Here is a 13,332-nt window from a genome sequence, read left to right on the forward strand (position 1 = left end):
TTACCTTCCAACAAGACAATGACCCTAAGCACACAGCTAAAATAACGAAGGAGTGGCTTCACAACAACTCTGTGACTGTTCTTGAATGGCCCAGCCAGAGCCCTGACTTAAACCCAATTGAGCATCTCTGGAGAGACCTAAAAATGGCTGTCCACCAACGTTTACCATCCAACCTGACAGAACTGGAGAGGATCTGCAAGGAGGAATGGCAGAGGATCCCCAAATCCAGGTGTGAAAAACTTGTTGCATCTTTCCCAAAAAGACTCATGGCTGTATTAGATCAAAAGGGTGCTTCTACTAAATACTGAGCAAAGGGTCTGAATACTTAGGACCATGTGATATTTCAGTTTTTCTTTTTTAATAAATCTGCAAAAATGTCAACGATTCTGTGTTTTTCTGTCAATATGGGGTGCTGTGTGTACATTAATGAGGAAAAAAAAATTAACTTAAATGATTTTAGCAAATGGCTGCAATATAACAAAGAGTGAAAAATTTAAGGGGGTCTGAATACTTTCCGTACCCACTGTATATTCTAAATAAACAACAAACAAAAAATATATAAATTTCTTTTTTCCTCACATTCTTTCTTGTAGCACATACCTGAGTGAAAGGCTCATTATGCAGCTTGTTATGCAGGCCTTTGTCTTCTCAGGTGTGAATCACAGCATTATGCATGACCATTCACACCCTCTCGCAAATACCTTTTCTACACAAAAACTTAGAAAATTTTAATCAATATATTGCTTTCTGTGAATGAGTAAGATGATTTTCACATCAGTTTGAAGCAAAAACTCTAGACTTCAAGATCCAGTTCTCAAAAGTCTTGCGAACAAATGTTCTGTGTGTGTTTTATGGCCTTATTTCAGTGACTTTAAAATTTTAGTTTTTCACTAAACACGCATAAACGTTGTTTTCTCAAAAACACAATCACGTACATACATGCTGCTCACATATTATTGTGGCCCAGTTTGTGCTGGTTACAGTGTTATTAAACTTTAGCCATTAAAATGTTTATAAGCAACTGAAAAAAGCACAAATGTCAGGGCATGTCAAAACTTCTCCAGGGCCCCAAAAACACCCTCAGACCCCAGAGGGTTAATATGATTTTCCAGTTGTTCTATGAGAAGCTGTACAGGTCAGAGGTATACTCTTCAGTCGAGTCTGATATGGAGAGTTTTTTGAGTGGCCTGAACATACCCAGAATCTCAGATGAAAAGAAAGAGATGCTTAACAAGCCTGCATATGACTGAAGAAGAAGTTAAATCAGCTATTAAAGCCTTATGTAAATAAGCCCAATGGGCTTACTTCAGAGTTCTATAAAGAATTTGAAGATCTTCTAGTCCCTCCTTTACTTAGAATGCTGTCTCACTCTTTTGACACAGGCAGCTTGCCACATTCAAAGTTGGAGGCTAATTCAGTCTAAAGAAAAAAAAAAGGCAGAAGAATGTTTATCCTACCGAACAATGTCTTTATTAAACGTAGACAGGAAGGTAATTGCTAAAGTTTTGTCAAAGGTTAGAAGCTGTAATTCCCCATAAAATCTCCACTGATCAGACTTATTTTTTTCCAGGCTGAAATTCCTGTAATAATATTCAGTGCTTTTTGAATGTTGTATAGCATGGACAAAATGTTCATGTTGGATCACTGGTGGTTTCTCTCGACGCTGAGAAGGCTTTTGACTGGATAGAGTGGTCCTATCTTTTCTGGGTTTTAGACAAATTGAACCTTGCTAACAATCTTATAAGATGGGTAATGCTGCTCTATACGTAACCGCAAGCCTCTGTCATGTATTTGCTTCAGCGATCAAGCCCTTGAGTTTTCCAAGGATAGAATGATTAAATCTTTAATAAATTCGGCAACTTTTCAATTTACATTTTCAAAGACCTGTGTTAAGTGTAAAATGGAAGAAGGTACATATTTTCAGTGTATTATTAACTGTTCTTAAGGCATTCTTAATGGCATGTCTTAATGGGAGTCTCTCTGGACCTTGACCCACTGGTGTGTAATTTAGGAATTCTTTCATATAACACCTGGAGCTCTTCTTAGATCCAGCTGCTCAAAATTTTATTTACTGCCAGATGCTGCATATTGCAGCAGTGGATTTCTGAAAAACCACCAACAAAGACAGTGGACTAAGAGTGTATTGGACATTATCCCATTTGAAGCCTTGAGTTTCTTTCCTTAAAAACAAGCTATTTCAGTTTTACAAAACCTGGCACCCTTTTCTCTCCCACTTGGGAGACAGTTTGAGTTGGATGCTGAAGAACGGACTGCATGGCATTACATGGACCGAATTGAGGTGAACATATTACTGGGTGCCTCCAACTGTTGTATTTTTCTTTTTTTATTATTTAATTATTTATTACTACTATTATCATTAATATTTTTTGTTTTTTCCTGGCAATTGCTTTGCTTTCGACTGTGACAGTATGATTGTTTTACTACGATGCCTCTGAAGACGACTGTTAAAATATGTTTTTTTTGTTGTTTTTCTTGTTGCTCTTCTTGCAAATAAAGGGAAAAAGGAACTAAAACTCCATCGGTGACAGAAATAGAGAAAAGTAAACCTTGGGAGAAACAAGGTTGGGGGGCCATGTCTCCTCTGGCCAGACGAAACCAGCATGGTGTGGTTTAATTCCAGGCTGCAACTCAAGTCAGATTAAGCAGAGGAATTGTCTGATATTACCCATCTGATATTACATGTTATTAATTACACTCTACAACATTATCCATGGCTTTTTTTATATTTTTCTCATGTCATTTATTGAAATGTTTTCATTACCTGTACAGCTGAAACAGGAAAACAGTATGAAGTCACAGATTTCAGCATGAAGTCATTGACTGACCCAAACCCATAAACAAAAAGACCACCAACAGGGAATCAAAGACAGAAAGCAAATATTCAGACTAATGATCTAGTTGGAAGAAATAGTCTTGTCGATCCAAGAGCGCAGCTGGGAGATGCTGGCGTAGACTGCAGGGAAACGGGGGTCACAAGTGCTTCTTTCCCAAGACACAGAGCCCACCAGAGTCCAGATCCCTGAACTCTCACACACCAGAGGACCACCAGAATCACCCTGCGGAAAACACACATTTGAGACTGAACAGCAGCAACATTAATATGGTAATGTGTTTCTTTTTGATCTGTCTTCATATACCTGGCAAGATGAGGAACCGGAGGCTCCAGCACAGATCATGGCATCAGTGATTCTGTTCTGACCCCAGATCTGCCTGCACACAGCAGGACTAATGATGGGTACAACTGTTTGCTGCAGGATCTCAGGGTTCGCTAAAAAAGAGAAGAAATCATGACACATCGCATTGCACAGCAAACAGATGTGTTTTTATTCTCTTTTTGTTTTACAGATGACTGACTTGTGGTGGCAGTCTGGCCCCAGCCAGTGGTGAAGCAGCGGGTTCCAGGCAGGATGTTGGTGTTTGATGGAGCCAGACATACAGGAGAGATACGGGGAGTAAATGTGACGGGAGACGACAGTTTCAGCAGAGCAATGTCATTGTTGAAGGTTGCCCTGTTGTAGAGCGGATGGGTGATGACCTGCATATACATACAAGAAGGATGATCATTTAGTAGTGAGAGCTGACTTTTTAGAAGGTAAATAAAGATGTAAGCATTTACTTACACCCTGTATTTTTAGAATGTGGTTTAGATGTTTTCATGAATTTTATATTTGTAAAAAATGTGTTGATGTTGTTAAATGTTAGTTTATTTTGGCAGGTTTTAGGAATACAATAGCATTAATTTTATACCTCAAAACTTCAATTAGAAAGAGACATGTTGACTGATATTTGTACCAATTTGCACACTTTTCAACTGTAATATTGAGTTCACTGATTAAAAAAAAAACACAACTGTTTAACCTTTTAAATGATGTCCTTTCAATCACAAATGAGAAATATGTGAGTTCAATTAAACAATAATAATAAAGTCTAAAACAAAGATTAAAATCATTTTGCAACCTTTGAGATCACACCTTTTCTTAAATTACAGGACATACTACTACTAAAATATTTATAATGGATATGTTTTTGTAGTGTAATCATGACTTGGTTATTATTATGTTTAAAACACACAGTAATAAAACAACAATTAAAAATAATTTCTGGCTGTATTCCGTATGTAATTATTGGCCAGAGCAAAAGCAATATCAATTGGTCTCTTTTTTTTTTCAATTTCAATATCTCTGATCCACTGAGATCATAAAACATTGTTACCTTGGAAACTAGTTGGATCTGGATGGGTTCATCATTGGAGCCACGATTATGTTCTCCAAGAATGACACGGTGAGAGCAGACCCTAAAGAGAGATAAAAATAAAATGAATAGATAAAAGACAGAAATAAACCAGACAGAGTATTCATGAACCACTATTGTATGTGATGTTTGTCAGATTGAAGAATCTTACATGACAGCGCATTGGGCAGCAGTCAGAACCCAGTTCTCTTCACAATCCTGCTGCCGATCGTCTGTGGCTTAATCGCAGGCACTCCACAACCTGTTATTACAGAATGTAACACATTATTCATGAGGCAGGGGGCTCTTCATTTAGGTTTTGCATTTTCTCTATTTGTCCATCATTATTCTTGCAAAATAAAGGAGACACTTACCCAGAGCAGAGGCCACCAGGGCAAGGCAGGTGATGGAGAAGATGGTGAAGGTCATGATGTAGATGAGTGTGTGATGTATCTCACTGATGTATCTGTAGGTGCTCTCTCTTGCTTTTATATCATTTACAGCAGCTGATCAATCTGAGACGTGATGGAGGTCCATCCCATCAGATCCAGAGAGCTCATAGCTGAGGAATGTTTAGATCTGTTATTGCTGGAGACAGTTTTTATCTTCATTGTCCAGAGCTGATGTTTTACGTGCAAACATGATGAATTCTCCTTTTGTTTGACCTCATGAAGGGCTTTAAGTCTTCTGACTATTTCCTTGAGAAGCATAATGATTTCAACTCTCTCATTGTATGTTATGAAGTGTTTTGGATTAGAAGTAGTTTTTGTTGCTGCTGTGTTGAAATTTCAGTCAATTTATCATGCTATACTTGCAGTAAAAGAACTGCTTTCCCAATAAGTCTTTGACATTAACTAGTCACGTATTCAACCTTGGCAAGCCGTTGCAAGACAGTGATACTAGAGAGGATGGGACTAAAGTTGTGTCACACTAGGATTATATCAGTTATGAGAGCTGGGCTAAAGTAAAACTTAGTACTAATATCAGTTTCTTTAACACCACTTTAGATCAAATTAAGGAAAATAAACTGGTCAAACAAGTTCTTTAGATGTAAGAGTGTTACGAAATGGTGTGCTTTTCTGCAACATCACTTACATTTTTTAATTCATAAAATGCTATAGCCAGTTTTATTTTATTTGAATCTTGTTTACATGGTATGTCTACAATATAAAGTAATGGGTTCAGTCTTTCACAATTCAGATAGGGCTTTTGTCCCTCAAACCTCCTCATACAAGAAGACAATACAATCTTAAGTACTTTACATAACCTCTGAGAAACCTGTGAAAACTCCTCTTTCGTTGTTTCATTCAGGCACACTTCCAAGCAAATTAGAGGAAAACTAATATTTTTGAAGCTCTTAATCAACTGAACCAATGCTTCACAAAAGGATTTACTGTTTCGAAGCGCCTGAAACACCACATTCTGGCAGCACCTGCTGCTCAAAATATTGTAAATGCAACGAAATATAAAGGAAATATGAAGGTTTTTTATATTTCCTTTATATTTCATTGCATATTATAATTTTTACGTATCATCAGAATATTATTTTTACGTATCATTGTTCTTTTTGTATTTTGCACGCATAAGTATTAAAATGCATTAATAAAAATGAAGCTACACTATCCACCTAATTTTTCCCGCCGTCATTTGTAAATTTAATGTGTCTGGCTTCTGGTGTCATCCTTCCAGTGGTGCCATGCTTACAGTTATTTTTAGCTGTAAAAAAAACAGCTTGTTTTGCTTGATATTGCAAATTGGTGTCTTACCAAATTATTTTAATGTATTATCTTAATTATAAACACACTGGCTTGTAGTGCAAACAGTTTTACCATTTACTGCACTTTATTATTCTTCTCTTTATTTCCCTATGGTGGCTAATGAACCGGAAGTCTCCCACATTCACAGAAAACGTCTCGGTTACATATGTAACCTTGGTTCCCTGAATAGGGAACAAGATGCTGCGATGACATCATTGCTATGGGAAACACCTTCAGTGTGATGAATGTCTGAAGGCCTTATACCTTCATGCCAATTCATTGGCCAATAGCGCTTAGCACCCCCCCAAGGATACGTCACATATGCTCATATCAGCATGCTACGCGCAAATTCATCATATTTCCACATTACAAAGGAAGTGCTATTGAAGGTACAGGAACAGCCAGCATCGTGGCATCTCGTTCCCTATTCAGGCAAACAAGGTTACATACGTAACCGAGACGTTTCCTTTCATAGGTTCATTCAATGCTGCAATGACATCATCACTATGGGAATGATATACCATAATGCCATCATGTACCTGAAGATAACTGGAAGACCAAGGAAAGCATGCGGACAAAACCTGGGAGCCAGGAGCCGTTCTTACATCCAGACTTAGAAGTAGAACTTAGAAGTAGAACTTGATGAAAGTGCTAGAAGAGGACCATCCTGCCGCAGCACAAATATCTTCCAACGAAGACCCCTTAAAGGGGTCATATGATGCTGCTAAAAAGAACATTATTTTGTGTATTTGGTGTAATGAAATGTGTTTATGCGGTTTAAAGTTAAAAAAACACATTATTTTCCACATACTGTACATTATTGTTTCTCCTCTATGCCCCGCCTTCTGAAAAGCGTCGATTTTTACAAAGCTCATCGGTCTGAAAAAGCGAGGTGTGCTGTGATTGGCCAGGTATCCAATGCGTTGTGATTGGCCGAATACCTCAAGCGTGAGACGGAAATGTTACGCCCCTCACATACTGTTGATGCCGTGTCCGGCCGATCATCAGTGGCAACGAAAAACACATCGGCCTACCGTGAGGGGAAGCCCCGGCTTAGTGTGCACTGAGGCCAAGATAGAGTGAGCTGAGGCGGGCTGGATTCTGCTTCGTCCACGGTGAAAGTTGATGCATTCCCTCAGCGACCAGCACAGATCAGCTCTAGGCATGACGAAGCGGATATCGTCCTCTTTTGGAAGACCAAACAAAGTAGTTTCGCTTTCACAAGAACATGGTAACTACAGTAATTATCAAAGTGGGAAGTGATGCCCTCTGGGGGCATTTGGCCAGGGGTGTTTTTACACCACAGACAAGGTTTGAGAAGAAAAAAATCATTATGAAAATATAATTATATTTTCCTTAAGATGTTCTTCCTAACTTCAGGCCTTATTCTCATGTCATATATAACTGTGATGTTCTGCAAAACAACAAGCTTTAAAACACTTTTTTCTTACTGGTGAAAATCAGATGGTCAAATCTGTTTTCTCTCAGGTACATCCAGTGTAAGCTTCACAGTGAACATTACTACATCACTCTCGTCAATGTAGTCCATATCAACAACAAAAATATATCTTGACTCCATATAGTGGTTATTTTGGGAAAATCCCAGGTATTTTGAGCAGTAGGATTATAAAAAATATGTGCTAATATAAAATTAAATTAAGTAGCCTATATAAAATTGCAAAATAAATCGATCTATGAGTATTTTTTTACTTAAGTACATAAAAAATCGAGTACTTTTGTACTTTCACTCGAGTAAAATTGAAAAAGGAGTACTTTTACTTTTACTGGAGTAATATTTGATTATATGTATCTGTACTTTTACTCAAGTACTTGATTTGTGTACTTCGTCCAACACTGCCACAGGGTGACGTCCAACAGAAACACCTCCCATGGGTACATGCTCAGCAGATATGGCTGCCACATAAACCTTAAGAGTGGCAGGGGCCACCCCCTTAGAAAAATGACTCTGAAGAAACTCCAGTATCAAGCCTACAGGACAATGGACTGGGTCAAGATTGCGTTGCCTACACCAGGAGGCAAAAAGCTTTCACTTAAGGGCATGCAAGCGTCTCGTGGAGGGAGCCCTAGAATTAAGAATAGTGTTGGTAATCTCCATCAAGAGACCAGAACACATTAATGCACTCCACTCAGGGGACAGACCCATAACTTCCACAAATCCGGGTGAGGATGCTAAATCATGCCCCGAGCCTGAGTCAGCAGGTCGTGTCTGAGGAGAACCTCCCAAGGGGGGCCGGCTAGCAGACTGACCAATTCCGAGAATCACGTCTGAGTGGGCCAGAACTGGATGTGAAAGTACGCATCCTTTAGATCGATAATCACAAACCAATCTCTGGTTCGGATATGAGACGAAATGGATTTTAACCTCAGCATCTTGAATTTGCTCACTCTGAGTGCAAGATTTAGGCGACACAAGTCCAAAATCAGACATAAACCGCCATCTTTTTTGGGCACAACAAAATACAAAAATACAAAAAACAAAATCTGAGTGAGGGGTACTTCTTCTATAGCCCCTTTCTATAGGAGTGACACAATCTCCTGACTCAACGCTGAGGCCTCGCAGGGACGCACCATCGTGGAAATAACCCCGCTGAAAGAACCCCGGCCCTTTCCGGAAAAGGATGGTGTAACCGTGTCGAATGGTATGTAGCACCCACTGTGAGATCTCGGGCAGGCATCGCCGCACAGCCCAATAGTCTGCCAGGGGCCTTAACCGTTCTATGCTTGGAAGCTGCTGAACTGCAGGTGCCGAGATATCCTCTGATTGCAGAGAGCCGTTGGTGTCTGCAAAAAAAGGAAGCACATGTGGAGAGACTGCACTTAATGAACTCATTGTTATCACCTGACCCTCCTGTATTGGGCCCTGAAGCATGTGAATGGCAGGAACCTCCGTAACAGGAAGTTGTCCAATCACCCAATCGAGCCAGCACGCCACACCGAAATGGGGGCTTTGATGGCCATCATAAACGGGCCATGCACGCATTACCCTAGGGCTTTTTCTCGAACTCTGAAGGCTGGAAAGCGCAGAGTGTCTGAGGAAGTGCTCATCATGAAAGCTTGTTCTAGAACCACCCGAGGAGCAATATGCGGCGGGACAGTTAACCCTTTAGATGCCAGGGTTTTTTGGAAAAATGCTGGATTTTGACATCAAGATAGAGACCTAATGTAAATTAGAAAAATGTTGGGCATAACCGAAAGTTTATGTGGGGTGTAAATATACTCATCTAATTTGCATATTATGATGGCATCAGGGGGCGTCCCTCTTGAATGTCATAATATTCAAGAAATAATAGATATTGAATTGATGTTTGAACTTATTTGCATGGTTTTTTTTTGTCTTTTTATCCTCATTCCAAATGATCAGAAAAGAGGAAACCAACAATAAAACAGGAGAAAGTACTAAATTATTACTATATTACTATACTATATAGTCAGGGCCGTTTCTAGGCATAGGCGAGCTAGGCGGTCGCCTAGGGCGCCACCAGCTGAAGGGGCGCCAATGAGCGCACATACTGGCACTTTTAGCAGGGTTGTGATAAAGAGTGGCACGGTCACCCTGAAATATGACTGCCGCCCCCACTGGATCCCCCAACATTATTGGGCTAGAGTACTGTTAGATATTGCCCTGCCACCCCCATATCCGTTGGGCAAAGGGTCAAAATAATCATTTGTTTGTTCTTCGTGAACACTCGCGCCTTGCATGGCGGCACCATTGCGCTGCAAAGATGTACCGGGAGAAGCGCAATCATTAGACGACCGATCGTTATTTCCAAAAGGCAAATATTCCCCTTCAGAGTCAGAATCGGCGAATAACATTTGCAACACATCCTCACGGTACAACTTTTTATTAACCATTTGGCGATTTTCTCTCACAAATCTCACAATTTACCTGCACGCTATGAACTGAACTGCTTCCACATCAATGGCACGATAGCTCACTTGCTCTGCTCTTTCCTCAAACACTTTGAATAGGAAGGTGACGTTATTTTGGTCTAGAATCGAAGTACTACATGTCTGCCATCTAGTGGTAGGGAATACAAATGAGATATTACACCATATTAGGAACTACAGTCTATTTGATTAATGATGACGTCTTGTCGCAATTTTGCGACTTTGGCGCTAAGAGGTTTAAGATCGAAGCTGGGAGGCCACAATAAGAGAGGCGAATACACTTGTGCGGTTCATCCAAACTCTCCAAAGGAGGGCCTGACCTCCGAGGATGAGCGGGGGAATCAGGAATTACTTGGAGCTTGAGAACGAGCGGCCCTGGCCATCAAACACAGGTCTATCCGTCTACGTTGTGTTGAGCGAACCGGTGGACAAGACCTAGGACCCCAATCCTTATGAGGGAGTTCCATAGGAGATGGTTCACGCCGCTGAACCTCGTGAGGGCGCTCCAGAGAAGACAAGTATGGATGAGCTGCAGGCGGTTGTCGTTCAACCTCCCTTGGTATGATGGTATAAGGGCTTAAGAAATTCGTCACACCAAAGGTGTTTCCCATAGTAATGCCATCATCGCAGCATTGAGTGAACCTATGAAAGGGAACGGCTTACTTCCGCATTGAAGAATAAGTTGGTTAAGTCGTTCATGTGTTTGCCAGATAATTGCCATCTAGCGGCAAACATTTGGAATTTCGAAAAGTTTCAAAACAGTATGATGCAAAAAAGCCTGCTTTGTTGATACAAGCTCCGAATCACTGATTCAAAACAAATGTAAATAAATCTGTTAGCAATCAGAATTATTTAATACTATATGTGTACAAAATAATACAATATGTGAAACCCCCTTCTTCCTCATTTTTTTCAGTCAAACTTCTGATTATGATTCATTCTTTTAGAGGAAACTGCTTTCAAAACATTGCTATATTTACCACATCTTTTTCAGTTCTGTGCACCATCAAAAACCAGCAAGATAATCCAGCTCATCTAGTTCTAAACAATATGGTTTGATCGGATTCTGATATAGTGTGATTTCTCGCCAAGATGACTAAACACAGTAAATATTAAACTTGATTTTTATGTAATTGGGTGGTAGATGTTTACTGAATGCTAGTGTAGTATCCTGAAGAGGATCCTTCAGATACAGTGTTAGCAGTCTGAATTTACAACACTAAATAATCAATAATAATTTGCACTATGGCTTAAGTGACAGGTTAATAAAAGACTTATGGAATATCAGTCTTTGTCTTATTCTAATAGAAGAAAAGTGAAAAGCTTCTGATGAAACATATCACAGGTTTCAGCACCATGGATGGAGGACAGAGATTTTTAATGATTCAGATCATTTATTTCACTCTTCAATACACTTCATTTTTTAATTGATCTTTTATTAAAATATTTGTAAAGCTGGAACAAGAAAACAGTAACATGAAGTAACCGCCAGATCACTGGAACCATAGATAGACTGAAAAAAACACCACCTAACAGAGATCAACTGTATCACATTTTAATAATTAAAAACTGCTTTTGCCTCTTCTGGTGGATAAATAATCAGACTGGTGCTCTAGTTGGAAGCAATAGTCATGTCGATCCAGGAGTGCAGTTGGGAGATGCGGGCGTAGACTGCAGGAAAACGGGTGTCACAAGTGCTGGTTTCCCAGGACACTGAGCCCACCAGAGTCCAGACCCCTGAAATCTCACACACCAGAGGACCACCAGAATCACCCTGTGAAAAACACACATTTGAGATTGAACAGCAACAACATTGATATGGTAATGTGTTTCTTCTTGATTTGTCTTCATATACCTGGCAAGATGAGGAACCAGAGGCTACAGCACAGATCATGGTATCAGTGATTCTGTTCTGACCCCAGATCTGCCTGCACACAGCAGGACTAATGATGGGTACGCCTGTTTGCTGCAGGATCTCAGGGCTCACTAAAAAAGGGAAGAAATCATGACACATTGCATTGCACAGTAAACAGATGTGTTGTTATTCTCTTTTTGTTTTACAGATGACTGACTTGTGGTGGCAGTCTGGCCCCAGCCAGTGGTGAAGCAGCGGGTTCCAGGCAGGATGCTGGTGTTTGATGGAGCCAGACATACAGGAGAGATACGGGGAGTAAATGTGACTGGAGCCGACAGTTTCAGCAGAGCAATATCATTGTTGAAGGTTGCCCTGTTGTAGAGCGGATGGGTGATGACCTGCACATACAGAAACAATAGATGAATGGTTACTAGTGAAAGCTTTATAAAAGATAACTTAATATACAAGCATTCTTCCTTTTTGTTTTAAATTTAACACAAAGCACTATCGATAGATATCTAATTTTGTTATTCTTCTCTGAAATAATTAAATAATGTTACCTTGGAAACTAGTTTGTCCTGGATGGGTTCAGCATCGGAGCCACGATTATGTTCTCCAAGAATGACACTATGATAGTCAACCCTAAAAAGAGAGATAAAGATAAAATGAATACATAAATGATCAACAGAAAGCAGACAGTGTATCTATTTACCACTATTGTATGTGATGTTTGTCAGATTGAAGACTCTTACAGGACAGCGCAGTGAGCAGCAGTGAGAACCCAGTTCTGGTTGATCAGGGATCCTCCGCAGAAGTGGAAACTATTGGGGAGCTGTTTCAAAGGTAAAAGCATTTAAAACATAAAATTTACTCTTTAAGCAAAGTAGACAAATATGTGGTTGAAAAACAGTAGCAAAAGACAATTCAGTTACCTGAAGAGAAACCTGCCAGGGCCAAGAACCAGAGATAGCATTCTGTCCGTTCACAATCCTGCTGCCGATTGTCTGTGGTTTAATCGCAGGCACTCCACAACCTGTTATTACAGAACATAACACATTATTCATGAGACAAGAATGAGGCAGGAAGCTCTTAATTTAGGTTTTGCATTGTCTATATTTGTCAATCATTATTCTTGCAAAATAAAGGAGACACTTACCCAGAGCAGAGGCCACCAGGGCAAGGCAGGTGATGGAGAAGATGGTGAAGGTCATGATGTAGATGAGTGTGTGATGTATCACACTGATGTATATGTAGGTGCTCTCTCTTGCTTTTATATCATTTACAGCAGCTGATCAATCTGAGACGTGATGGAGGTCCACCCCATCAGATCCAGAGAGCTCATAGCTGAGGAATGTTTAGATCTGTTATTGCTGGAGACAGTTTTTATCTTCATTGTCCAGAGCTGATGTTCTATGTGCAAACATGATGAATTCTCCCATTGTTTGACCTCATGAAGGGATTTAAGACTTCTGACTATTTCCTTGAGAAGCATCATGATTTCAACTCTCTCATTGTATGTTATGAAGTGTCTTGGATTAGAAGTTGTTTTTGTTGTTGCTA

At 39.9% G+C, this 13,332-nt stretch overlaps 1 protein-coding gene across 1 annotated transcript; it reads right to left on the reverse strand.

Annotated features, from left to right (window-relative positions):
* Positions 1–2,881: 2,881 nt before the first annotated feature.
* LOC107704729 (chymotrypsin-like protease CTRL-1) lies at positions 2,882–13,063 on the reverse strand. Its single transcript, XM_016507716.1, has 7 exons — positions 12,929–13,063; positions 12,705–12,805; positions 12,525–12,604; positions 4,234–4,315; positions 3,376–3,556; positions 3,159–3,289; positions 2,882–3,077 (listed from the first exon to the last, which is right to left on the reverse strand). Exons 1-7 carry the CDS (start codon positions 12,981–12,983, stop codon positions 2,916–2,918), a joined length of 792 nt encoding a protein of 263 aa, XP_016363202.1. The 5' UTR covers positions 12,984–13,063; the 3' UTR covers positions 2,882–2,915.
* Positions 13,064–13,332: the final 269 nt, after the last annotated feature.

The sequence above is a fragment of the Sinocyclocheilus anshuiensis genome, unplaced genomic scaffold, assembly GCF_001515605.1.
Source record: "Sinocyclocheilus anshuiensis isolate Anshui unplaced genomic scaffold, SAMN03320099.WGS_v1.1 scaffold758, whole genome shotgun sequence".
In the NCBI taxonomy this organism is placed as follows: Eukaryota; Metazoa; Chordata; class Actinopteri; order Cypriniformes; family Cyprinidae; genus Sinocyclocheilus; species Sinocyclocheilus anshuiensis.